Genomic DNA, 24,997 nt, shown 5'->3' on the forward strand with positions numbered 1-24,997 from the left:
AGATCTGGATCACAGCAGACAGTGATGTTTACTGTTGTGCCCACTAAGTAGAGATGACAAAAATGCCTCTTGAGTCTACACTACCACTTCCGCTCCTGGCTTTACTGGGACACTTTTAGGTAATTACAATAAAAAGTAGTATCCTGGGGACTGAAACAAAAAGCATTCCATACCTATATTTTACTTTGCCCTTTCAAACATTGTCTTACTCCCATTTCCAGTCCTTCTGAATACCGACTTACACAGACACTTTTTGCTGTATATTTCCTTAGTTTCTAGGTGTGGGAATGTGAGGAGACTCCTATATTAAATCACTCCTCAGTAAGTTTATATGGTAATAAAAACGAGCTGGTTTTAAATTTTCTAGCAGCGCATTTCTGGGTGGAATATTTTGAATTCTTTTTTGTCAGAAAGTGTTGATTCCTGGAAACCAAAATGTTTGGGGGGGCGGGGAGAAAGCTGTTTTGTCATGCTCCTACTAAATCACCAACTGATACAAGGTGGTTGTGCTATCCAGTTCTTGGGGCCCACTGGCCATGTTACCACATCCACTCCCTCAGGGTTTCCTGGTACTGCACCACAGGGGTGGAAAGCCCCTCAACACTCAGTTGTCGGGCATTTTCAGTAAGGTTTGAAGTTCCTGATCTACATCAAGGGATTATTCAGGGCTGTTCCCTCAGCTGTTCCAGAAAAAAGAACAATGTGAGGGATTCCCCTAAGCTGAGGATAGCGATTTTTTCCTTTTTTTTTTTTTAATTACATTTCCTGTAGGACACACATTTGGAGTTGGTGCAAATTAGTAATTCCCAGGGAGACCACTTTTCAGATAAACAGAAAATTATTCCAAAAAGAATCTTGAAGTTTTCTACCATGTGTTGGAAAAACAATCTACTGTCTAATAAAACCCACCTGAGCACAAGGCATACTTCTGTATCTGTTCTTCCTTTCATACAGCTGCTCTAGTTCATCTTCACTGGGATCTTTTCTCTGTGAAGATGAGATACAGACCACTATAATCTGCTCCTTAAAGGCCACAGTGTTGTTAATGAGGTGATCATACTCCAGGTCTGACACATAGGGAATCCGATGATTGCTACACCTGCATGTCTTCCCTTCCTCCCCCATCACAACTCTTCGAAGCACAGCAGGACAGGCGGTCTGGGATGTGACCCACAGCTTGTTCCTGTCACAGGGAGGAAAAATACAGGGGAAAGTGTTAGCAAGTCAGATTGCCAAATAAATCAAGGATAGGTTGAGGAATCATTTTCAATCATCTCTTAGGCCCAGGCCCTAAGGCGTGCAATCATCCAAATGTTTCAGGTATTTCTTAAGGTCTGATGCAACCATGAGTTCTGTGGAGCTGCTGGTTTCTGCAAAAGCCCAGCCTCTGAAACCAAGCAGAGAGGAGCAAGAGGGGTGTGCTGTAATTGGAGGAGCTAGCCCGGCAGGCTTCGGTAGCAGACAAGAACTGATGTCAAAGGATACTCCCTTATTATTTGAAGGTCTCATAGGCACCTCTTACCTCCAACAACCGATTGTAGTACAGTCATGTCATATTCATATGTATGCACTAGATGTGTGTGTTGGCTTTATTTGTCTTTCCCAAGTGTTGTGAAGAGTAATTTATTTGAGAAGTCCTTTAGTTCTGAGGTGGGGGAAGCATTCTGTAGGCTGTTTGGGCCCGTTGACCAAGGCATGCAGCAGAAGTACCAAGACCCAAAGCCTTACCTTCACACTCCGTAACATGCCTGATACAACAAGATAGTGAAGACATAATTTCATCGTTAAGATCCTGCCACACAAAGATGCTCTGGTAAAGCATCTTTGAACACTTCTTCATAGTGAGAGCAAACCCTGTGAAAGGTTGGACCAAGGGAGATGGAAAAAAAAAACAGAATATAAAGCCCACAAGCCTTCCCCAAGGCCTTCTGAAGCTAATGGAAGGATAGTTGCTGTATTTGGAGATGCTGGATCAATTCCTTAATGGCTGTGCCAAGAGAAAAGCATTAAAACAGAGGAGTATAGCCCAGTGTTAAACATTTGCTGTACATCTATTGTGCTGGAGGGAACCAAAGGAAAAAGGAAGTCAATCTAAATGAAATGGACCACAGAAAAGAGAACATAAGTGATCTCATGGACAGCAGGAGAACATGGAAAATGTTGCTTTTCAGCTATATGTATGTAAAACAAGATCACAGTTTCAGCATCCCAGGAGCAATCATAAAATGCTTGAGTTTTATATTTCTTCTTTGTGAGTTGAGCTACTGGGTTGTCACATGAAATTAGAAGTACTTTGTTCTTTTAATTTTGCTTGTTTGGAAAAGTTATCAATAAATGCAACTTGTCTCAAAGACACGAGGGAGCCTCGAGCCAAAAATAGAGTAAGAAATTGTGTCACCTTGTTTTCCTGTTGCGAAAAACTGCAGGCACAGCGTGAATGGCTGGTGTGGATTACTTAGGTTTGAAAAGTTATTTCTGTTTTTCCTCCACATGCAGTGTCTCCTATGCAATGGTGTAAAGGCTTGGAGGCATGAGTAAAATATTTAATCATTTCCAGAAATGAGCTGGTAGTAAACTGCTGCCATCAGTGTTTATACTGGAGCTATCACCATCCAATTTTAATGTAGATTTCCTTATCGTGAATTACTGACATTCAGTACATCCTTCCTGTCACTTAAATTGAACTGAGTCATATGCAGCCTCTCTGCTTTTATATTGCTGTTTAGTAAAGCAGAAGACCTGTAGGAAAGAATAACAGCAAGCAAGCACAAGTTTTAATGAGAAAACAAAACAGACAAGGGTCTTGCATTAGCAAGATATGTCTGGATGGGTGAAGTCAGGCTGCAGATAATTGCAAAGGAAGATGCAAACCTCTTTGCTTTAATGGATTGAATAAAAAGATATTTGTCAGGGAGTTGCAGATAATTTGAAATGAAATACAAACTGTCTTGCACTTGAAAAGACTTGGGAAAGACGCAGGAAATAATATTTCCTCCATTTCTCTGATTTCCCCTGGGTACTTTTAAGAAGCAGAATGAAATAGCATAGTTACAACTCTAAGCAAGCTCTCAGAAAGCCAGTATGAAGCTCAGGTTTTCTGTATGTTGTAACTAAGAGGTGATGGCACTTGGAAGAGTAGAGTATCATTCAAGTGCATGACACAAGGGGTTTGTGTCTTCATAAATGCTGATATAGGGAGGCACTGCGCCCAAACAGACCTTTTTGGAAGCTACTATCATAAACATAACAGATAATTTTAAAAACGTTAATCTTACTTGCTGAAAGAGTTTTTAAATATCTATTCTAGGCATTTTTCCAAACCCTCCCAACTGCTATTTGTCATTGCTGTTGCGCTTTTACAGTATCATATAGGGATACATGAAGGCTCTAAAGTACTAATAATAATATAGAAAAAGAATGTAAATTCTTCCAGTATTGCATAAGTAAGCAGTCAAGAAAGAACCATTTAGTGGCTTGGGGGAATAGTTTCATTTCTTCCTCTTCTCCTTGTAATTACCTGAGAGGATAAGAGCGTGGCTCCTGCTGCGTGCCAGATGGTGGAGTCAACTTCTTTTGATCTAGGAGAGGACATTCTGACTTGGGAGCTTGGCTGTTCTCTTTCCTCTTCCCTTGTGATCTCTGCAGAACCGAGGTAACTGGGACAGAATCTGCAGGCTGAATTGTGCCTTTCCTTAAGGGTCGCAGAGGACAGTCAGATATTTTCCTAACGCGTGTGCGGTTAGTTCCTGAAACACACCATCACTGCTGAAATCAGTGACCTTGATTTGGAAACATACAAGTCACAAAAATAACTGAGTGTTGATAATGATCCAGAAAAGGGAAAATGAATCCTCTATAAGGAAATATGGTGATGCTCAATCTGTCTTCCCCACCGAAGGGTTTTGATATTTGGAATGTATCTTTTGCTAAATTGATCAGGAAAGATACAGAATTCAGGCAGTGCCAATTTTACTGAACCATGCTCAGTAAACAAGAGCATGTGCTTATAGCTTTTATCTCTATTATTAAGGAGACTTTGATGTATCAAGTACACACAGAATGATTCCCACGGCACGTAATACACCAGCACGAGCTCTCTAAATCATTTTTGTTCCTCCACTTTCAAGACTGCAATCAAGCTTCCATTAGCCTTCTGTCCAGGCCTGACTTTCATGCTGTCAGGGGTAACATGCACTTACAGGTGATTATGCTACCAGGCAGTTCATATAAATGTTGTATCTAAAGAATATAGAGCAACAGTCTTCAAAAGAAGTTTGTGGTTACTACACACTTTTTCTCCTCTTTTCCAGTCATTTTGTCCTCTCTCTCCACAGTCTCGGTCAAACAGAAGCTGCAGTACCAGGGAAGTGGGGAAGCAGACAGGTCATGCATTACCTGTCCCAGTGCCCCAGTAACTGCCTCAATATAGGGCTGAAATTCTCTGTCTGTGGTCAGCATGAATAATCTCAGGGTTCTACACCAGGTATGCCTGTACTGTGCACTGTACCTCACTGCAGAGATCCCTGAACAGGTGGATGCGCTGGGCTCAGTGCAGCACCATGCAGAGGTGTTGGCCTGGCCCTGGGAACAGCACAGCGCATCATCAGCCTGCCCAGTCCCCATTGAAGTTGAACTGACCAGCCCACATGCAGTGGCACCAATGCTGCTCTAACACCACAGGGAACTCCTTCAGCACTTGCAATTTTAGTGCCACGCTGTATGGAAATGCTCCGCATAGAAATACCTCAGGGAACTACATGTCCAAGTACCTGCTCACCAGTTTGAGAAACAGGCCGCCTGTAGGCCTCCTGCCTAGTTTGGTGCTCAAGCCAGCAGTACTGGGAATATCCAATGGCCGGGCGGGGGGTGACTTTCAGAGAACTGTTTAGTTTACTCCAGTAGCTGTTGAGACAGAACCAAGCCCATACAACCAAACCCCAGCTGTTCTCTGACCGTGCCTGACCTAGGGCTGTCTGGTAATACTGCAGCCAGTCACCCACAACGCTCCAGATCTTCTTCTGTAAATGTCTCAGCTCTCTGATTGCGCTGATGTCATTCACATGGCTTACGGTCGCCTCTGGAACTTCGTTTCTCTGCAGCAGCTCTGTCCTTTTTGGCTTTAAAAAATATCAATGGAAAAACAAAATGAAGAATGTAATGGTTCCATTTAGTGTTCAGCAGTGCTCACACTGAAATAGCACTACCAAATGCATCAGAGATAGAGACACCTCCTGACTACAAACTGTTGACAGAATGAAGTGTAATTTAAAAATACATGCTTTTAACTGGCACAGCCATCACTAGAAATAGTTGCAGTAGTGAATTCGGCCTTCTTCTAACCTGAGCAAAGGAGACTACACACACTGAAAAGCAGAGCACACAAATGCTGGCATTTTGAGGAAAATGCTGATGAATAATTTAGTGACTCCTAATTGTAGAGGCCAAAGAAGATAGCACTTTGCACTATGCAAAAAAAAAAAAAAAAGTATGACACAAATAAAACTGCTGTATTTTTCATTGCATCACATACATCTTTTCATCCCAGACAAATGCTCTGAACATACGTAACAACAGCTGAACACATGTAATTACATTTTACAAACAGTGAATCACCTATCAGTCCACGTTTGAAAGAGTTCTTGATAACTACAGAGAAAGAAAATGGACACCAAAAAAATGTAGGCTTGTCTGAAAAATATAAATGTAAGTTTGAATTAATATAAAATTAATTCCACAAAGAATTCCTTCTTCATACTTTAAATAAGATGCTTCTAAGTAAAAAATAAATATTTTCAATACTGTGCCCCCTTGTGATTTTTTTGGTTTGTTTCAGCCAGAAGGTTGCTATGGCAAGACTGTTGTGGTTTTATTTTCCTTCCCTAATTCCTTACACTGGAGTAGACACCAGACAGCCTACTTTTCTCCATAGTTGTAGGAATATCTCCAGTTAAAAGTGAAGTTTATTTTTCATTCTCTGCCAGATTTTCATCTCGTTCATTTCTTGCATGAGTCAAAAACAGCCCAACTCTTGCCTCTCTACTTGTGATTGGTCAGCTTACCTGCTGAAGGTTCAGGTAACTGTTTTTCCTTTTTAACAAAATCTTAGTTTGCAAGTCAATTTTCGGTATTCTCTAAAAATGTTACAGATTCTATCATGCTACTGTGTGACTATTAATTTTAGCCTACCTGAAGATACTCTTTCAGATTTGTCCTTGTGTAGTAGGTTTTACATACCCCTTTCAAAATAAACCAACATGAAGTATTTGCACCTAAACACTTCTGAGGGCTAGAGAGACAAGAATCAGAAGAATTTCCTCAGAACGAACCCTATCTGAGTTTCAAGGCTTTCCCATAGTTTTTCCAAATTAACTCAGCTATGAAGAAAAGTATTTTATCCTTGTGGAAACCATAGATGAAGATACCAACGTGAACTACGGTATGACAGGCGGTAGCAATTCAGCTGGTTTTAAAGACCTCCAATTTTGTGATGCTTACTTAGGGCAGAAAGAGCTGAAAGGATTAAGAGATTTCTAAAGGTAAAGCCAGCAGCAGGATATGGATTATGCTGTCTGGTGTCCATCTCCTCATTATGAAGCTCATGACCAGCGTGGGAGAGCCCTTGCTGGGGCAAAGAACCTTCACAGAGAGCGTATAGGGATGTGAAAATGTGCCATTAACAAAACTCAACTGCAAAAAAATGTAACTAGTCTTAAAATCTATCACTCGAGGAAAGACAGCCGGCATGCTTAATGGGCTGTAAACAGAGCATTCGTCACTTCCTCGATGATGGTTCAGTTTTCATTCTAGGGGATTTAAATGTTTGTTGTTTGTTGAAGTTTTACAGTGTAGTGCCTTTAATTATTTGGATTGCTGACAACTGGAAAAAGTAGAACTATTTTAATTGCTTTCAGAGTGCTTACTTCGATTTTTGGAAGAGAAAACGATTGATCTACATATATTATAGAGAGATGCTTGCTGACTATAACTGCAAAGCACTTTTTAAGTTCAAAATTCAGGGTAAAGGTAATTTTAATGAATAAGAAGCAAAGGGTGAAGTACAAAGGCAAATGCTGATTTACCTAAAATTTCAGATTATTTTTTTCATGTTGTACAGATAGATACAACTACTTAAAATGCCACCTGCGGCAGCCAGTAATCTGATGCAAGCAAATGTAACCTTATATCCAGTTTCAAGGAAGTCTGACCTTTCAAAATAATCAGTTGTTTTGGCCCAGTAGTGTTTAAAGAGAAATAAATGTGCTTGGACGAGGGGGGACAATAAGATTGTGAAGTACCGTATACATCTGGTGTGTATGACTGAGGTGTCTCTAAATGAGTCAGTCCTGAGTCTTTGAGAAGACCCGTAATCAGATTAAATTGACTCAATAAAAGCTCTTGGTGACGCCTTCTTCATAGGTTTTTACTGACCCTCCCTCGTGCCAGCAGGGTAACTGAAGACAGTTTGACCCAGACCGTATCTATCTGCCATGTCTCTTCTATAAAATTTCTTCAGGTGGGATTTGCTACATCAGTTATTTCAAGTCAAATCCTCATAAGGTCAAATTTTCCACCTAAGTGATGTGTTAAGGAATGTTTTGGGTGTAAAGAGGTCAGAACTGGTAACTGAATAAATCCTGAGCACCTATTGAGGTTTGTGAATGAGCCGAACACTCCTGCTATTCCAATTTTCCCCATTTCCTTGTAGTCCCTCAGAGCAGTGACCCTTCCAGTTCCACCAGGGAAAGATATCCAGTGAGTTATGAATCTCAGGAAGCCTTGTTCTGGTGGCGTTTCAGATGGCAGTCTTACAAGGGTAGCTCTATTATTGTTATGGCCCAGGCTTTTCTGGAACTAGAAGGAATAAGATGTTGTTTCTCGCCCCAGCTTTACAAAGGTATTACAGGCAGTATTGGAGTTTCTCATCTTCTTTAATCAAAGAATTGACAAACTGTTAAAAAAGCAACAGTCCATCTTATGAAACACAGATAGAGTGATTTTTGTTTCCAAACAAAAATAGATCAGTTTTTGAATTTGTTCATTTCCTACCTTTATTTTCCCTCATTTAGAATGTTTCCCTTCCTACATCAGCAGAAATGTGCATGAGTGAGAAGTCAGGTTTTTCTTCTAATGGTGGTGATGTTCCTTGAAGTTGCTCCATGGGCCACATTCTAACACCTAAGCCTATGAGCTACAAATAGTGAAACACTTTTTTGAAAAGCCATTTAAAAACTCTTGTCAAATTTATTTTCTGAGAAATTTGGAAGTTAAATTTCTTTTAAAATCAATGATATGTATATACATGCCTCTTACAAACCCACAGTGTATGTTTCTACAATTTCTAGACTAAATATTTCCATATATAACAGGAAGAAGGAAATTAACTCTGAACAAGCATTATCTGTTTTGTTTTTGTTTTACTTGGATGATAGATTTCTTCTGTTTTTTCAACAACTGTTTCATAACTATCTTTTTCCTGAGCCCCAAATCACACACAAAAAATATCCGTTCTAACAACATGTATTTCATGTATATTGAACTAAAAGAGAGTATTTGCCATGAAGATGTCGAGCTTTGGCTGGATGATTAACCTAGCTGGACACCAGCTCAGTGCACAGAAGTGAAGAAAAGGAAGATTTGGATCAGGATTTCTCAGGGCTTCATTCAATACCCCATCTGCAGCACAGTACATTATAACCACCTTGTATTGGGCTGAGTCCATGAATTTAGTATTCTATCCAGCAGGCCACACAATTCTAGATAAATTATAGATAATACTAAACAATCCTTTCTGAGCAAAAATGAACATGCAAGTGTGTGAACATGCAACTGCACTTAGAGAGTAAACACTGGCTATAGCTGAAAAGGACTTAATCACTAAGAGGAGTTAACGGAGAATACACTAAATAATTAAGCCAGGAAAAAAAAGTATAAATAGGAATCTAAGCACATGGAAAGCTGTGTCCCTTTGGGCCAGATCTCTAGTAGGTGGACATCAGCATAAATCTGCTGGAGTTTATTCACTCTCTGGAAGGTCTGACTTGATCACTCTGTAGCACTGCTCTAAATGCTTACATTGGGGAGCATATTTAATAGGAAAGCTCATCAGTTCCCAAATCTGCAGAGCAAACTTGATAAAGTGCAGTAGTGCAGCAGTTACAACATACCGATTCTTCTAACTGCCGAAGAGCCGCACCCTGCAGCGGTGACAAAGACAAGCACACACTTTCATGTTGCCACTTGTAGACCAAGCTAATTGCAAAGCGTCCTGCAATCCTCACTGTGATGAATTCATTAACCTGAAAGACCAACAAAGGAGACTTACTAACTCCGCCATGTTTTCATGGTGTACAGAAAAGGCAGACTGAAGTCTCAGCGGGTTAGTAATCCAAGACAGTTGGTCATGAGTTACTCTACAAACAAGGTTCAGTGCTGTCACTCTCCATTTGAATCCTGCAAAGTTAGCTTCTGGCATATGAGCCGTGGACAGAGACAATAGCTCCCAGCCCTTTGACTGGATAACTCCTGCCTAGAGCAAACATCCTGAGACTGTGCATGAGTTAGAAGGTGATGCTGTGTATCGGTAAGGCACAAGAAACTTTCGGAACCACTTGGGAAAGTGTGTCTACTTCTTCTGAGGCAGAGAAGCTGTGGAGTCAGACATGGATAGACTCAGGAGAAACCAGTCTGTGCTTGCCCTGTAACTGCTGTTGGTAGTGGGAGTAGGCAGTGTTTGGGCTGTTCAGTCACGAGAAAAAAAATAGCATTTTGACACATACGATGAAATTTATTGAAATAATAGTCACTAAAGCCTTTAGCATTGTCTGTGCACGCAGGCCATGAAAAATGACCTGGTGACACCAGGCAGGGCACTTGGAACCACTTCTCCTATCTTCTATTTAATCCAGTATGCATCACATGTTTCCAGCCTCTGACACTCCTACTTATTCAAAGAAAGTAAGAAGTGTGTTGCAGATACTAACAGCTTTACTAAACTCACATTCATTTTCATGTGACTTCTGAAATACTTCTTTTTCTACCGCACATAGTTCACAGCAACATTCCATAATCTGTACTTGATATTTCAAACTGTTTCAGTAATTATCTGACATAATCTTTACAGACTCTATCAAAGTCAAAACTGCAGTTACAGCATGATATTTCAGACATCTCAAACTCTTGTAGAACTTAATCAAACTCAAAGAAGAGTATTTATCTATATTAAACAGCCATAGCGGCGGTAAGATTTTCCTTGCCATTTGCTTGTTTGAAGTTACTCCTTCCTATCAGCAGCAGCCTGGGTAGTATGAGCCAAGTGGCAAAAACCTGTTATGTGTTTAGCTACATGTCGTTCTGTCAGAGTCTTATGTGTGCCTTGCACAAAGCACCAACGATGCTGCCAGTAGACCTGTATTAAGTAGAAAAAGTCTCCTGACCCAACCCAAATAACATGTCTTTACCAACTCTGTGCCTGAAGGCATGCTTACTGACTTGGATGGCAAATGCTTTACCTGCCTTTCTGGTACTTTTGCAGCATTTTAGGCTGAGATCTGGTAACCACAAAGCAGTGGGAGGGTTTTCACAAACCTCAGGGGAAGCTGGATGAGGACCAAAGTCAGGCAAACAACTGCCTGCTACTGAACGTGCCCCAGAGAAATGTGAGAAATAGCTCATTCATATTGGCTAGAAAGAAAAGACTCTTCCAAAATGCATCTAGCAAAGAGGATGGGCTTCTTGTTTGTTGAAATCCTGAGCTACAACAGTTGTAGGCAATCTGCTTTTCTTTCTTACCCCTAAGGAGCAACGGGAGTGAAAAAAGAGGTAATTCATGTAGAGGTTGTTGGGAAAACCATTCATTTTAAATCCTGTTAGAGAAGAAGAAATGTAAGCTCTATGTTCCTTGCAATTCAGACACCTCAAAGAGACTAAAGGATGTAGGGGGAAAAAACACAAGGCGAGAACAACTGTAAGAAAGGTAAAGCATTAAGAACTACCTGTGCTATAACTGGCTGGGCAAGCTTGCCATCCTGAGGCCATTTCCATTCTCTGACCATTTCTTCATCTTCATTAGTCAACAGACCTCCTTCCTGATTAAACATCATGGTTACAGTGTTGCTGTAAATAGGCAGAAATGTGAAACCTGTTTCTCCTGGTGTATCTCAGGAAAGCCTTAAACAACCCAAGAATCTCTCTTTGATCTAGGAGTCTGTAATTAAACAGCCGCTTTGCATATCCACTCCTTCACCCAGCTTTTCTCATGCTACAGCCTTGTGAGGCAGGTATAAATCGTTGTCCTTTTGCTACAGACAAAAGCATAGGGTTAAATTCTTGTATTAATAATTCAAACAAAAAGAAGCTGGGGTCAAATGGTGTGATTTCATTGCCATTTCCGCTTACTGCTACGGTCCTGGAAGTTCTAAAACATTTCAAATTTGACTGTAAATGTAAAGGAAGAAACCAATTAACTAAAACGGCACGTAGATGGCATTAATTTATTAGCCCTCAGCTGACAAGTCTCAGGAATATTTTTGTATCTTTATCCTTAATATTTACTAACAACAATATGGATTCTGATGTTTAAATCTTGTGTCTCTCCACAAGCAAATAACACATGGCACACAACAGAGAAGACATAAATTTTGTAATAGAGAGAAAATGTCCTTTTGTCATCAAAACATTTTTTTTCTGTGAGATCTATGTGTTGGTGAGGAGGTCTTCTCTGCACATGGGAGATTAGAGAATTTGGTGGTTTAAAGTACCATGGATTGTTCAAGGTTTACTGGGTTCTCTCAAACCTTAACTGAAGATTACTGAATCTATGTCCTCAATAGAAAAGATATATTGATTTTTCACTGTGTTTTGGAAAACAAATACACAGATCATAACAAGAACAAAGAAAGAAGCATGAAGAATCCTGAGATTTTAGCTTTGCACTTTATATTCTCTATTATTTTTGATTGCTTTTCTGTGATGTAAAGTTGGCCAGTATAGGTATATTGGGCAGGTGTGATTTAATGAGAATCGTTTAAAATATATATTTTTGGACACCTGGACAGTTTTTATCTACAAGGACCAGCTCCTTCCACTAGCTGTGAGGGCACTGAACTCCTTCCAGTGCTTTTATACATGACCTGAAAAATCCTTCCTCACATGGCTCCAGTAAAACCTTCCTCCAGTCCTAAAAGTTCAGCCATCAGCCAATGATCTTCACTTCCTGACAAATGAATGCAGCTGCAAATCAACGAGCCCCTCATTTTCGGCTACTCTTCCTCTCTGCAGAACATTAAATTTTGATTCCAGATAGCGTGATCTAAAGTCACTAAAGGAGCAAAGAAGAGGAAAATCAGGCAAAGACCGTGTTGTAAGTAGGAATCAATGATAACCTTTGCTCGCATCATGTAAAGATGCAGAAAACTACACAGAGAGATATAAACAGCAACATTATCCAGAAGAGAACCGCTGATGAAGTGGTGGGGGAAAAGGATGTCTGCGTTTTGGCTGTGTGCAACAGCCATTCACACATCATGGTGCACATTCAAGGCAGCCAGAAGGCTGGCTCCCATTTGCCCACTGTCTCCTCTGTATGTGGGAATTTTCTAGTTAGCCAAAGTGCATCCTGTCCTCACAGCACTGGTGTCACAAATTAGGAGTTCACTTTGCTGAGTGACTTCTGTCTAGCTCAGCAACATAATTAATGGAGCGCTTTTGGGCTGCTTGAACACCTGGTGGCATTTCACTCTTGGAGGGGAATCAGAGAGGACAGGTTCCTTCACCTCCAGGAGACATGTGAACAAGTTGGAAGGGCTGTTCTTTTCTCTTTCCACACTTGTATATGCCAGTGTCCTCTAATGCCAGGCTTCCCAGGGACTATGAGTCTGTCTGAGCAAAAGTCTGGTCACCTAAGACTGTGCTTGGCTTTATATTTTTAGTGAAAAAGGGTAGATGAAAAACAACCAACCAAAATAAGCCCAATCCACTCTCAGACACCCAGCTGACCTATAGAAACGTGTGTTGTGCAACATATTTTGTTTTTCATGTCTATTCTGGTTTTGAACATTGCTCAGATCCTTGTATAGCCTCATGCTCTCAGCTCTCATTTGCAGAATTAAACAACAGCTTGTAGTGCGTCTGCCTACCTGTTAGGAAGATAGATGCTGCCATGTCCAAAAGGGGTGAAAGTTCCAACTATAGAATGATCTGGAGAAGGGCTAAATATGTTGGTATACATCCCCCCACATGGGAGATTGCAGCAGCTCTGGCAAACTGCAAGATATTCAGATGGATAGCTAAAATGAGAGTCAAGGAGTTAAGTTATCATTCTCTCTCCAACTCTATAGCTTCTGTTACTTACCCATGCAGAGAACATGGGTAAGTAACATCATCAGCTCTAGAACTGGGTATTGGGTCCAGGTGCATAAGAGAAAGTGAATCTACCAACCCAGTCATCTTCTTCCTTGAATAAGTGAATTGGGAGGGATAGAGGATGGGCAGACAAAGCTCTCAGTAGAAAATTCACCTTACTAAACTAATACAAGGTAGCAGGAAACTCATGCTGGTACAGGTCAAAAGTGCCCTTTGCAGGAGCAATGTATGATTCAGAAGTATGTTTATGAAGCATAGTGTCTTCTGTGGGCTTGTAACAGGACTGTTCCTAATCCAATTTGATGTTTGTGGTTGATAAAGTTCAAGACAAGGTTGTACTCGTAATGGGTTGCAGTCTGATGCCGTTAATTTAAAACTTCATTTTTCATTCTGATTTTTTTTTTTTTTTGAGGCTTTTCAACCCACCTGACACATACTGGGCTTTGCTGTTGTAGCATGACTACCTGACTATAGATGTGGTACCAAATAAATAGAGACTAATAAGAAGCCCAAAGAATAAAGTCTTGTTCCTTCACATGTAGCTGGATTTTGGAAGCTGTTCAGCTACACACTGTGTGAGTATTCCGCTGCAGAAGTCCTCCCCCTGCCTTTCACACTCTTACTGGAATTCAAGTGAGCTGTGCAAACAGAAAGGATATTAAATGAAAGATGAGCCATCATTCAGTCTATAGTGCAATTTTCTCTGTGCTGTGTTTGCTTTCTTGACCACTGGAATCTGAGGTTTGCCATATGGCAGCTCTGATGTGACAGTCCTGCCAGACTGATCCTTCCATGTCCTGGGGAAGGTTTCTTCTCTGTAATCACCATAATGCCGTAGAATAATTGGTTTGTCAAACCCAACTTCTTTCAGGTTGGATGCTTGCTCTTTTCTGTTTACATGAGGGAGGAAAAAATATAACTCTGATTAGTTCTTGCTAAGTGGAATCCTCGGGCAAGGCTTCTATTGATTAAGAATGAAGTTTGACCTAAGCAGAAAACATATGTTAGTTCCTCAGCTAAGACAGAAACCAAGTCTACTAATTTAGGTAGGAATTCAGGAAGTCTCACAATCATCAGCCAACAGCCCCATCGGCTGTTGGGTTTTTTGAAGACATTTCAGTGCTTTCTCAGTGGATTCAGCCCATGAGATGCAGTAAAGTGTGGAAGTTGAGACTTCTTACTGATCAGCATGGCCAGCATGAGTGATGGGTAAAAAAAATCTGGTTTAAAGTATCAGCTATTGTACACTTACAGATACCTTAGTAAGTCATTAGTTTTGTATCTTCATCTACGTTGTGGGTAAAATGTGCCCAAATACTTCTTCTCTAGATCTCCTCCTTTATACCTAATGCAGAACAATCTGCTGATCTCCTACTTCCCTCCCCAAGCAGTCAGTCTGAAGTTGCAGAATCCTGTTTTGTTTCTTCAGTAATGCTTCATGAGGACTTCTTTACAGCTTTGCAGTCTTTTAAACTGTCTTTTTCATGAAAATCTTGAGGAGTTTTGTAAACATTAATGAAACAACCCCTGCACGATAAATATCACATATTACTTTCATATACAAAGGAGTCAAATAAGTTACCCAAGATCATACAAGTCACCTGTGGTTAAGCTGGCAATAGAACTGACTTCACCAACCTTCTACACATGCACATAGCAGAGATCCCCTGACTGTGAGGGCCAGTACCTCTGCTGCAGATCTGTCCATAATCTGCTTCGATAGGTCACTTTCACCATCCTGGATTACATGCACTCACTGTGCTATTCTTTTTTCCTATTATTTATTTCACCTTTCAGAGAAACAACAATACTAAAACATATTAAAATTTTCTCATCAGGATTTCCTTTGTATCTAACTGAGACAGGGGAGGTTTAGGTTAGATATTGGGAGGAAGTTTTTCACTCAGAGGATGGTGATGCACTGGAACAGGTTGCCCAAGGAGGTTGCGGATGCCCCATCCCTGGAGGCATTCAAGGCCAGGCTGGATGTGGCTCTGGGCAGCCTGCTCTAGTGGTTGGTGACCCTGCACACAGCAGTGGGGTTGAAACTAGATGATCATTATGGTCCTTTTCAACTCAGGCCATTCTATGATTCTATGATTCTATTTCAGTCCCTGATCAAAAGAAAGAAGCATAGAGACAGAGTTTGAGGCTGGCTGAATGGCCCCAATCCTAGCAGACAGCTCGTTAGTCCTGCCAGCCTTTGGCTGACATTCTTTTCAATTAGTCTTTCTATATGTACTGGTTTACATGTATATATGAGCCCATGCATGCCTTCTTTTGCTCTTTAAGCAGTTACAAAAAAAACATGCAGGTCATCATAGTAGCACTAGACAAACAAAACCATCAAAGAAAAAAAAAGAGCAAAAAAGCCAGTCAATTTTGAGGAAAGCTAATTATGTAAAACATTAGCTGATAGAAATCAAAGGAACATTTTTGTCTTTGAGCCAAAGTTTCTTGCTGTTTAAATTTTGCCATTAAATATTGCTCAGTATAAAGTTTTTGCTGACTAGGCTAAGCACAATTATTCAGGAACACGAAGCCAAATTCCATGGCACTGACAGAGGAATCTGGTGATAGCATCAGGGTACTGCAATATGAGGGACAACATTTTACTTCCAACCCGATGGGCCAACAGGGTCTGCAAATGCTGAAAAGAAAACATGCTCAGATCCTGTGAAAAGGAACACCTTGCCTGTTGGGAGACCCTACCACCCTATTTGTGGCATAAATGTTGCCTTCAATTAGATGATAAGTCAACAGACTGCAGAGCTTTTGAGAACAGCGATATGGTAGACAACAGAGTAGTTGTTCCAGAGGTAACAAAATGTATTCTCAGCACTTGCATTAACTCTATCAGTTCTTAACAATTACAGGCTGGGCTATATCAAAGCCCACAGTTTGGAAGAATGAATAACAGATACATTTTAGTGTGTTCTCTGAAAGAGGTATGTATAGGACATGGTATGTCTTGTGGGTGGGAAGACAACAATGCTTATTTTAATGATCAGAACATAGAATGTTTCCAGGATAAGCCACAAATATTAAGATTAATTGTCACACTGCTTTTCTTTCGCTTTGTTTTGCAATCACATTAAATAGCTATTGGAGGCAGATAGAGGTTGGTCAAAGCCAACTCCAGTTTTTGCTCCACAATCAATTATCTTGGACTCTGGGGTACTCAGTTCCCCAAAGAATAAAGCAGTGACAATGACCCATTCCAGGAATAATTTGCAGTGTACGATATTGTGCAATGTGCTATATACATTGTAGCATGTACATTCTTACTGATAAGAGCTAGTTTTTACGCAGCCATTAGCTGCTAAACCTTTTCTCATCAATTTTCACCTACAACACAATGCTGATTTCACTCAATCTGAATACATTTTTAGGGTTTTTTTTTTTTTGTTTTTTTGTTGTTGTTGTTGTTGTTGTTGTTTTGGGTTTTTTTTGCCAGTGTACGGGAACTATCAGTTAAATAGTACAGCATATAATAGATGAAATTCAGATACTGTGCTGCAGATAAACTTTAATAACTGTCCTTGTAAGTAATTGATGCCTATAGTTAGTTATCAGAGAATGTTTTCTTATTTAAACTTTGCCTGGTGTATAAAATTCCAGCACTTCTTCTTCAGACAGTTGATCCAGGCAGGGCAGATCTTAGTTATTTCAGAGATCTCCTGCCTTCCTTTGGAACTATTTTAGCAATATAGTCAGTACTCAAAGAAAGACTGACTAATTTGGAGGCCACCATACATTTTTAACGCATGGCTAATTCTCTGTGGTGAGTCTTCAGGGTTGTAAGTCCATCCTTTGCTATGTAAAAACAGAAAGTTTAAGTGTAAACAGCATGAAGAAGTCTCAAGACCTGATTCTGGCCACAGTAACTTATGGCAGCCTTCTCTCAGGCCCTGACAAGACAGCAGGCAACAGATTGCTGCATATTATCATAATGCTAAATAGTCTTAATGTGACATGGCTTCTATTGCAAAAGATATACAATCACGTTTTCACAACTACCGGGAAGTTTATCTGCGCATTAATCAAAAATATTGTCTCACCACTAATCCCTGAAAGTGTTTCTGTTGGGATGATCACTATCCTCCATTACCGGTAACAAAAATAAAAGTATGTTTCCCTTTCATGAATACTGAAATGCTAAGCTGAACTCTCAGAGTTTTCAGAGCAGTAACATTCCCCATAGTCTGTTGGCTTGGTTAAGTATTCCATTTCATAAAAACATTGCCATATATTCTAACTTTGTTTATGGAGGTAAAAATCTCAGTTTGTTACATTTGTTTTTGAACTTGCTCGGGTCGCTCCAGTGTCCACACATAAGGCAGCTTCTGATGAACATCTTCAGACTTTAAGTCAGAAAGCTGGAAAATCAAACCTAAAGAAACAGAAGGAGAGATTAGAAATAGATGCATAAGTAAAGACTAATGTTAATGTTAGCCCTGCTCTGTGTTATCTTTCTATGGAAAGTAAGGTTCATTCATATGAATATATTGTGCTGTAGTTTTGAGAACTGTTTTCTTAAGCAGATTCTTTGTCCTGCAGAATACAAAAGGAGAAGGAGGAAATATGTATTCTGGCTTTCACTGTTTAGCTGGTCTACAGCCAGACAGGTACAGGATTGCCACTGGAAAGGATGTAGTGTAATACTCCCGTAAGACAGGAAAGGGTAGAGACAGTTCAGTGGGAGCTGGTTATCTCCACCCTTCAGGCATTCACTTGTGATTAAGAAACCTCCAACAGCTGCCTGACTGCACAGTGCACTGGCAGATCCTCTGATGGAGTGCTGGAGGATAGTATGCAATGTCAAAATGACCAATGATCTTGAGATCACTGAGCAGAAAAAAGAGGCAGCCTGTGGACACAAAAGCTTAAGGTGGAATCAATAATCTTGTCAATTCAGCAGCACAGTGACACCAAGGATGTGCAACACTACAGCAACACATTTCCACATGGTTCAGGTGTGCTGTTCCTTTGTTATAACCACAGGAAATCAGATGCCACATTTTCAGGAAACAACAGAATAGGGTATAAATCCCTTTTCTCTCCATATATTGGAGCTATTCTTCCATGGTAGGATGCTAGATGTCTCTGCAGCACTTTCAACAATGCACAGATGCTATTACTTTTTTCACATGGCAATGTTCTCAAATAAACAATAATTTAAAAAAATGATGCAAAGTAAGCAGTCCTTCCTTTTAGATCTTTGATATTGTCCATACATTTTAGGCAGAGCTTACATAATGCCTTGTGAGGAACGTTTCAGTTGGTGCATTACTATTGCCATTCAGAGGAAGTTATTAACTCAAATACATGTGGTCAGACAGTTTCCAGCAGGGAAGGATTAAAATAATATCCCAAAGCAGTGATTGGTCCTGCATTTCACTAGCACAGAGCCGTGGACTCGTAGTTGCTACATACGACAGGTACTAGAATGATATTGGCAGATGACCATGGATAATCAGAGGATTGTACTGAATTGTACTGAAAAAGCAGAGTATTATTACTTGAAAATTACTCCTTTCTGATAGTAATCCATGCTTTAATTAATTCAGATATCTGTAACAGCATGTCCAGATGGTGTATAATTCTAACTGCCTCTGCTAAACACTAGCTTTACAGAGGAGCTCCCTGCTTCTCTTACCTCGTTCCTCACAAATGTCGGATGAGAGTGAGAAGCTGATTGTGATGGGTGACTGGTCAGCATCATTCTGCACTACAGGAGCTAGACACGAGGAAAGCAGATTGCAGTGCTTAGAAACACACATGGAAAGGTAAGTCTGCTTTTAAAAACTAATATTTTTTTAAAGAGGTGCAGTATCACCTGGAGAGTTGGAACAGGCTTGTTCCCGACCCTAGGTACAGCACTGGTAATCACTGACACCTGCAGAATGAAATGCTTTGGATGCAAATGCTCTCTACTGGTGCAATATGTTATGACTCTATCACTCACCTTGAAAGAGAAGATTAAAAATGCTTTGCTAAATGACTTGAAACATTGCCCAGTTTCACTGGCTTTGTTCTTCTAAGTGTTTGTACCTCTTGCTTCAGCTGCAAAGCTATTTCATCATGTCCTAAACCAATGCTTTGCAAAGAACTGCAGTATATCAAGTTATAACCTGGAGAACATCGGCCTACCCAGCCAATAGAGTGTAGTCTTAACAGAATGCACTTTTTTTCCTTTTTTTTTGGACAAGCATTACAACACAGCACATGTGCACAGCACTGTATTACCTTCACTTTCTAGAGATGCGTTTGATGCTGTCTCAGGATTTCTTTTTCCCTTTGTAGTGCAGGCTGGTAGAGTAAAGCCTCTCTTGTGTTGTTCTTTTCTGATGGCAGTGATTTCACACTTCTTAGATTTGGATGCCAGAGTACTATTCTTAACCTCCTCTGAGGCCTGGCTTCTCCTGGACCTCATGCTTTTGTCTGATAGCAACTTCTGCTGCCGTTTACAGAAATCAGCCCCCTCAGTGAGTTCCCTCCAGAGGTAGATAAGCACATTTACAGGTTCCTGTGGGAAACCAGTCTCATACCTAGCAAGGAGCTGCAACTTCTCCCCAAGTTCCTGTAACATGCTGGCAGATGCAGATTTATTCAACATGTTAAGTGGCGAGTCCTTGTCTGCCTGCGGGATCAGAGGGCATTGGGAGATCTTTGGGTTTGAGTCCTCTGTAGTGGTTTTATATAGGGAATGACAAGATTTTTGGTGCAAAACTGGATCTTTTTGTGTATCATCATTTAAGAAACCATCTTCATGCCTTTCTGTATACTCCCCTGTGCAGAAGGGATTCCTGCCATCAGTCAGGCTGAGGAGAAAAAACAGCTGGATAGCTCATTGAGGGCAATAACCACTAAAGGACACACAAAACAATTTTGCTGCCTCAAACCTATGTGGACAGGCTGGCAGTTCCCCTTTCACGGTTGAGACTGAGCCACATTTCCTCCCAAGGTCACTCGTAGATCAAGCTCTGAAATACCTGTGCAGAGCAGCAGGAGATGATTTAGTGCAGCCATTGCCAAACCAGGGAGCATCTGCTCTGATGGCGTACACTTTGGACTATGCCTGCTGAAATGCAGCATTCAAGACTCTTAGTTCAAGATTTGTATGTTAAATATATTAAACTCATGAAATGTTGACAGCAGAAATGAATATTAGGTAACACACCTCAAGAAGTGAGGGGTCTGTACAGGACACTACCACCTTCCCACTTGTCTCCCTCTGCTCCCACTGCATGGTGGGGTGTCAGCTCTGGTCATTCATCTCCCCAACTATCCCATTCTGCCTTGACCACATCTAGCTCGGGACTCATCTGTGTCTTTCCTGAAAAACTAGTTTGCAGAAACTTGCCTGCTCTACCACTGCTGGCATGACACTGTTACCTGGGAGTAAAGCTGACAGGATGAGGATTTGTTGTGAGCGCATGGCAATATGAGGACACTTCTCCTGATATCTCCTTGTCCCTCTCTTTCATTCTAGCTTTCATCTGCAACAAAATAAACGTTTCCCATTTAACACTGCAGGATGTGTGAAGGAGAGGAGGGAAGTAGAACAATGTCCTGGAAATGAAAGCAATCACCTGGTCAAAGAAATATATGGGTCCTGCCTCTGGCACTGCAGCTGTAAGTACTGGTTCCATTACTTTCTAGATGAGCAAGGGCTGAAGCACTCCAAGGGAAGATAGATAGGTCAGCAGGCTGTGAGAAAGAAACTGTTTATTCTTTTTACACTAGTGGTGAAGCTCAGCCATTATTTTCTGTGTGAGGTATTGAAAATCTGCTTCAAATATTATATAAAACACTACAGTATAAATAGGAACGCATTCACGTGTCAGGGGACTAAATTACAGGAAGTCAATTACAAAATTGAAAACCCAAGCATCAGTTTTTGTTCATTTAGTTTCATACTACTCCAAAGCTGTGTCTTCTTGAGACGCAGCCTACTGTTACTTTATAGGACAGATAAAGCCTCAGTTACTTTGTTATATGAAAAAGAAGACTGTTTATATCCGGAGGTATGACTCAGTGACTGTCATTAAATATGCTTTTGTTCCAAAAAAGTTTTTTATGACTCTATCATAAATATTGAAAGCAAGTTTCAAAGATACCACTGTGGCAATCTCTGATTCTGTGCAACTTTCCATCATTGTCTGAACACAAAGGCACAGGGATCTGTCGTTGGGGCATCCCTCACTGTAGCACATTCTAATGCACATATCTGCACACATGAATAATTCATTCCAGCTTTTTACAAGCTTTCATACAAGCTCCTTATCACAGAAATTTAAGGTATTTTTTGAAGCACCGGTTCAGACATCACATCGCTCTGTTTGTTTGAATCCTGTCATTTAGAAGTAATTTTTAAAAATGAACTCCAGAGGCAAATAACTGACATATATATTGGTACAGCATATCTCTATTCATGCAAGATGAAGAGCATTTGCTGTGGCACAGTGTGAGTGTAAAAACAATGTTCTGTGATTCTCAAGGTAGCTTTAAGACATGAAATTTGCTTCTTGTCAGAAGCACTCGCTGCATCCTTTGGAAGTCTGGCCTCCCAAGGACACTGTTGTGACACCAGCTGAGGCACGCCAGGATGTTTGGATTATGGATGACAGGCTGTAATCAAACTGATAGAAAAAAGGGAAATCACCATGGGATGTGGAAAGAAGTCCACAGTAAACAGTATTAAATGAGAATTATTCATCTGCTTTTGTCACCTTAACATTTGCTTGAACTACTTCATCAAGCTTTTAAGAGAAGGAGTAGTTTCAGAAGAAAGGATGTGCCTTTATCCTGCTCATGCTAAGAAATGGGTGCCCTTCCTTTTGGTTTGCTTGGGCTGCATTGAGTGAAGAGGAATTGCCTAGGGCTGTATCTATGAGGGCTGCTCCGAAAGTAATGCCTCCTAATTATTTCCATGGAAACGACAACAAATACAAAAAGCACAATAACACTATTGGATAGAGAAAATTCTCAGCTACAAAACACTCTTTTTCAACACAGTCACCACCATTAGCTGTAAATAAACAACGAACAAAATGGACAAAAGCCTGCATGCTGTGCTCGTAACAATCTGCACTAGCAGAGGTCACTCAGTGTTGCTGTCATCACTGCTGAAATGCACCAGCCACCAACTCACTGTGCTCACATCCACGGTTTGGTCTCCAGCAAGTATCAGTGAATGTCAGTGGGTGCCATTTTTTCCACATGAAGGAATTCAATGACACACCTTTGCTTTATACGCACTTCCATGTCAGATACCATTTTGTCTGACTGCCCCTCTGCTGCCATTTGTTGCACAGCATCCACATGTAATGGAATACTGGTGGGAAGGTTCAGCCTCTGCTGCAATAGCACCAATATGCACTTCTGGCATCCTGGGCCAACATAATAAAATAGGAGGTATTACTTTTGGAGTAGCTCTTATATATAATATTGATAATGTATATAAGTGACAAAACTTATTTTAATTTTTAATATTCTTCTATTAAAACATATAAAGAAGAGAGCAACAAAAACATAAAACCAGTGGGATATGTCACCTCGTTTTTGTGAAACTAACACATCAGTCTGGTTCAGTGGAAGTAGCTGCAATTCTCAGTGAGCTCTCAAGGTGTTCCTCAGAGATTTTTAGTGAAATTTTGCTCTTCCTGTGCTTCATCCTGTCAACAGTCATTCACAAGGCACATGCTGCCAGAAAGTGGTGACATGAATAAGATGTGGCTGTGGAGAGAGGGGTATTTCTCTCTGGTAAGAGATGGCTTATAAAGGTCTGGTAAAGAGACATGATCAGATTTTGGGTCGCAATTCTATACATTCCATTTAAAAATTTGCAAGTAATGTATATATGTTGACTGAAAATGGAGTCGCAAATAAACAAACAAAAAAAAAAGATTATTTTTTCAGTAATCTTGAAACCTATTCTCAAATTCCTTTATCAAAACAGGAAGCATGGCTCATACTTTTTGCTGCTCACAGGACTGTGTTTAGCCAGTGTATCAAAATCCAAAAACGTATTTGCCATCACTTGAGCTGGCGCTGCACTGCACCCTGTGCCCTGGTTTCAGCCCAGATGGGGTTAAAAGCCACTTGGTGGGGCCACCACCATGATGGCGTGGGGCAGAAGACGGCTGCAGGGAGAGCTGTGCCAGGCCACATGCTGCCTGTTGGCTGGACATGGCTGTGCTAAGGAAATCATTATCGAGAGACAGCTGTCATTCCCACAGTGAATGCTATGGATGATGATGGCTGAGGATGTACAACCGTCCTCTGTCTTCAGCAACCAGTGAGTGGGGAGCAGCTTCTACTATTTTCTAAGATACATTTGCTTTCATAGAGTAGATGTTTTTCTTTGTCTACATCCAGCCTTTAGGCCTGATATTAAATCTTGTGTCAGAACGCCTGTCCCACCTACCTCAATGGATTTTTGGAGTTGAGTAAGGACTATGAGCTTAAGGCCTAAGCTAGGAAGAAGAGTTGAAGTGTTGTAAACATGTAAATAATTGCATCATCTCCAGAAGTACAAACAGCAAAACAAATACAACTTCCTTCTGTTCAGATTCCTCTTGGGACAGATGCAGAACACATACTTCAGTCCTCCCTCCTCCTCCTCTTTCCAAGATGAACCTGCAGCTGTCAGAGACAGCTCCCCCCTCCACTCCATGCCATTTCCTGACATATATACAGCTTGAAAACAGCAACAACAACAACAAATTAAAACATAACCCACTCTGAAAGAAGCTTTTTCCTGGAGATCGTAACTTCTTCTGCCAGGAAAATGGTGCAATGGGAGCTGCTTCCCTGGAAGAAAAACAGTGGGAGGTGAGTCTCTGTTGCTTTTCCGGACAGCGTTTCAAGTCCTGCTGCTTAGTTACCGTGTGCTTTGCACTCAGCCCTTCCCTTAGCTCCCCAGCCAGTGTCTGCCTGTGCAAGGCGGGTGCTTAAAAGCAACCAACAGTCACTGTAAGAAAGTGAAAAAATCAGTATCTTTCTCCAGCTAGGGGTAGTTTTCATGCATCACTTCTACCTACTATCTGTTTGATACTGTCTTCCTATCAAACTGTTTGGTATAGTATGAAATGGGAAAATGTAGCATCCATTAATATAAAGCATAATAAATGCTAGGAACAGCTGACTGGCAGTAATGCAAGGGCAAAACTTTCCAAGCTGGTAAGGGCATGCTGCAAGATGTATGGTGTTCCCTCCCTGCTTCTGGGAGACCAGGTCCTCTTACTGGCAGCCAGCGGGCATGGTGCTGATGGGCTGACAGTTGGACTACATGATCTTAGTGGCCTTTTCCAACCTTAGTGATTCTATGATTTGTGAAAATCTGGGTAGAAGATGGAGGCCCAAGGAGGCACACCGCGTTAGGCAGCAGCCAGCAGGCCGTCCACACACACAGTGCCCAGCATGGTGCCTCCTATTCTGTTGGCCCACAACATCAGAGGTGGATGTTGGTGGTGGTATGACAGCAGAGGTTGAACCTTCCCACCAATATTCCATTACATTTTGTTTTTGTGTGACATTGGCAGAGGGGCAGAGTGACAGAATGGTGTCTGACATGGAAGGGCAGATGAAGCAAAGGTGTGTTGCTGAATTCCTCCATGCAGAAATAATGGCA

At 40.9% G+C, this 24,997-nt stretch overlaps 1 protein-coding gene and 1 long non-coding RNA gene across 12 annotated transcripts in view; one reads left to right on the forward strand and one right to left on the reverse strand.

Moving 5' to 3' along the window:
• Positions 1–24,982, reverse strand: part of C1H3orf20 (chromosome 1 C3orf20 homolog) — a 43,745-nt gene extending 18,763 nt beyond the window's left edge. Inside the window, exons 1-14 of one of the 11 annotated variants that reach the window (XM_021389231.1) lie at positions 24,107–24,976; positions 22,940–23,100; positions 20,955–21,072; positions 20,758–20,861; positions 19,609–20,183; positions 19,019–19,099; positions 17,653–17,752; positions 14,019–14,249; positions 13,134–13,283; positions 10,992–11,112; positions 9,165–9,296; positions 4,964–5,117; positions 3,518–3,746; positions 910–1,183 (exon numbers count right to left, since the gene is read on the reverse strand). In XM_021389231.1, the coding sequence (XP_021244906.1) occupies positions 910–1,183; positions 3,518–3,746; positions 4,964–5,117; positions 9,165–9,296; positions 10,992–11,112; positions 13,134–13,283; positions 14,019–14,249; positions 17,653–17,752; positions 19,019–19,099; positions 19,609–20,183; positions 20,758–20,861; positions 20,955–21,014 (2,211 nt within the window). In that variant the 5' untranslated portion in view covers positions 21,015–21,072; positions 22,940–23,100; positions 24,107–24,976. Of the gene's footprint in view, positions 1–909; positions 1,184–3,517; positions 3,747–4,963; positions 5,118–9,164; positions 9,297–10,991; positions 11,113–13,133; positions 13,284–14,018; positions 14,250–17,652; positions 17,753–19,018; positions 19,100–19,608; positions 20,184–20,757; positions 20,862–20,954; positions 21,073–22,919; positions 23,101–24,106 lie in introns of those variants that run through there. The other 10 variants (XM_021389299.1, XM_021389150.1, XM_021389551.1 and 7 more) reach the window with 10 other exon arrangements.
• On the forward strand, positions 19,016–24,100 carry LOC110395921. The gene is made up of 3 exons (XR_002436693.1): positions 19,016–19,148; positions 20,899–20,997; positions 23,936–24,100. It is a non-coding gene; the product is annotated as an uncharacterized LOC110395921 (long non-coding RNA).

Source organism: Numida meleagris, chromosome 1 (assembly GCF_002078875.1).
Source record: "Numida meleagris isolate 19003 breed g44 Domestic line chromosome 1, NumMel1.0, whole genome shotgun sequence".
Taxonomy (NCBI): domain Eukaryota; kingdom Metazoa; phylum Chordata; class Aves; order Galliformes; family Numididae; genus Numida; species Numida meleagris.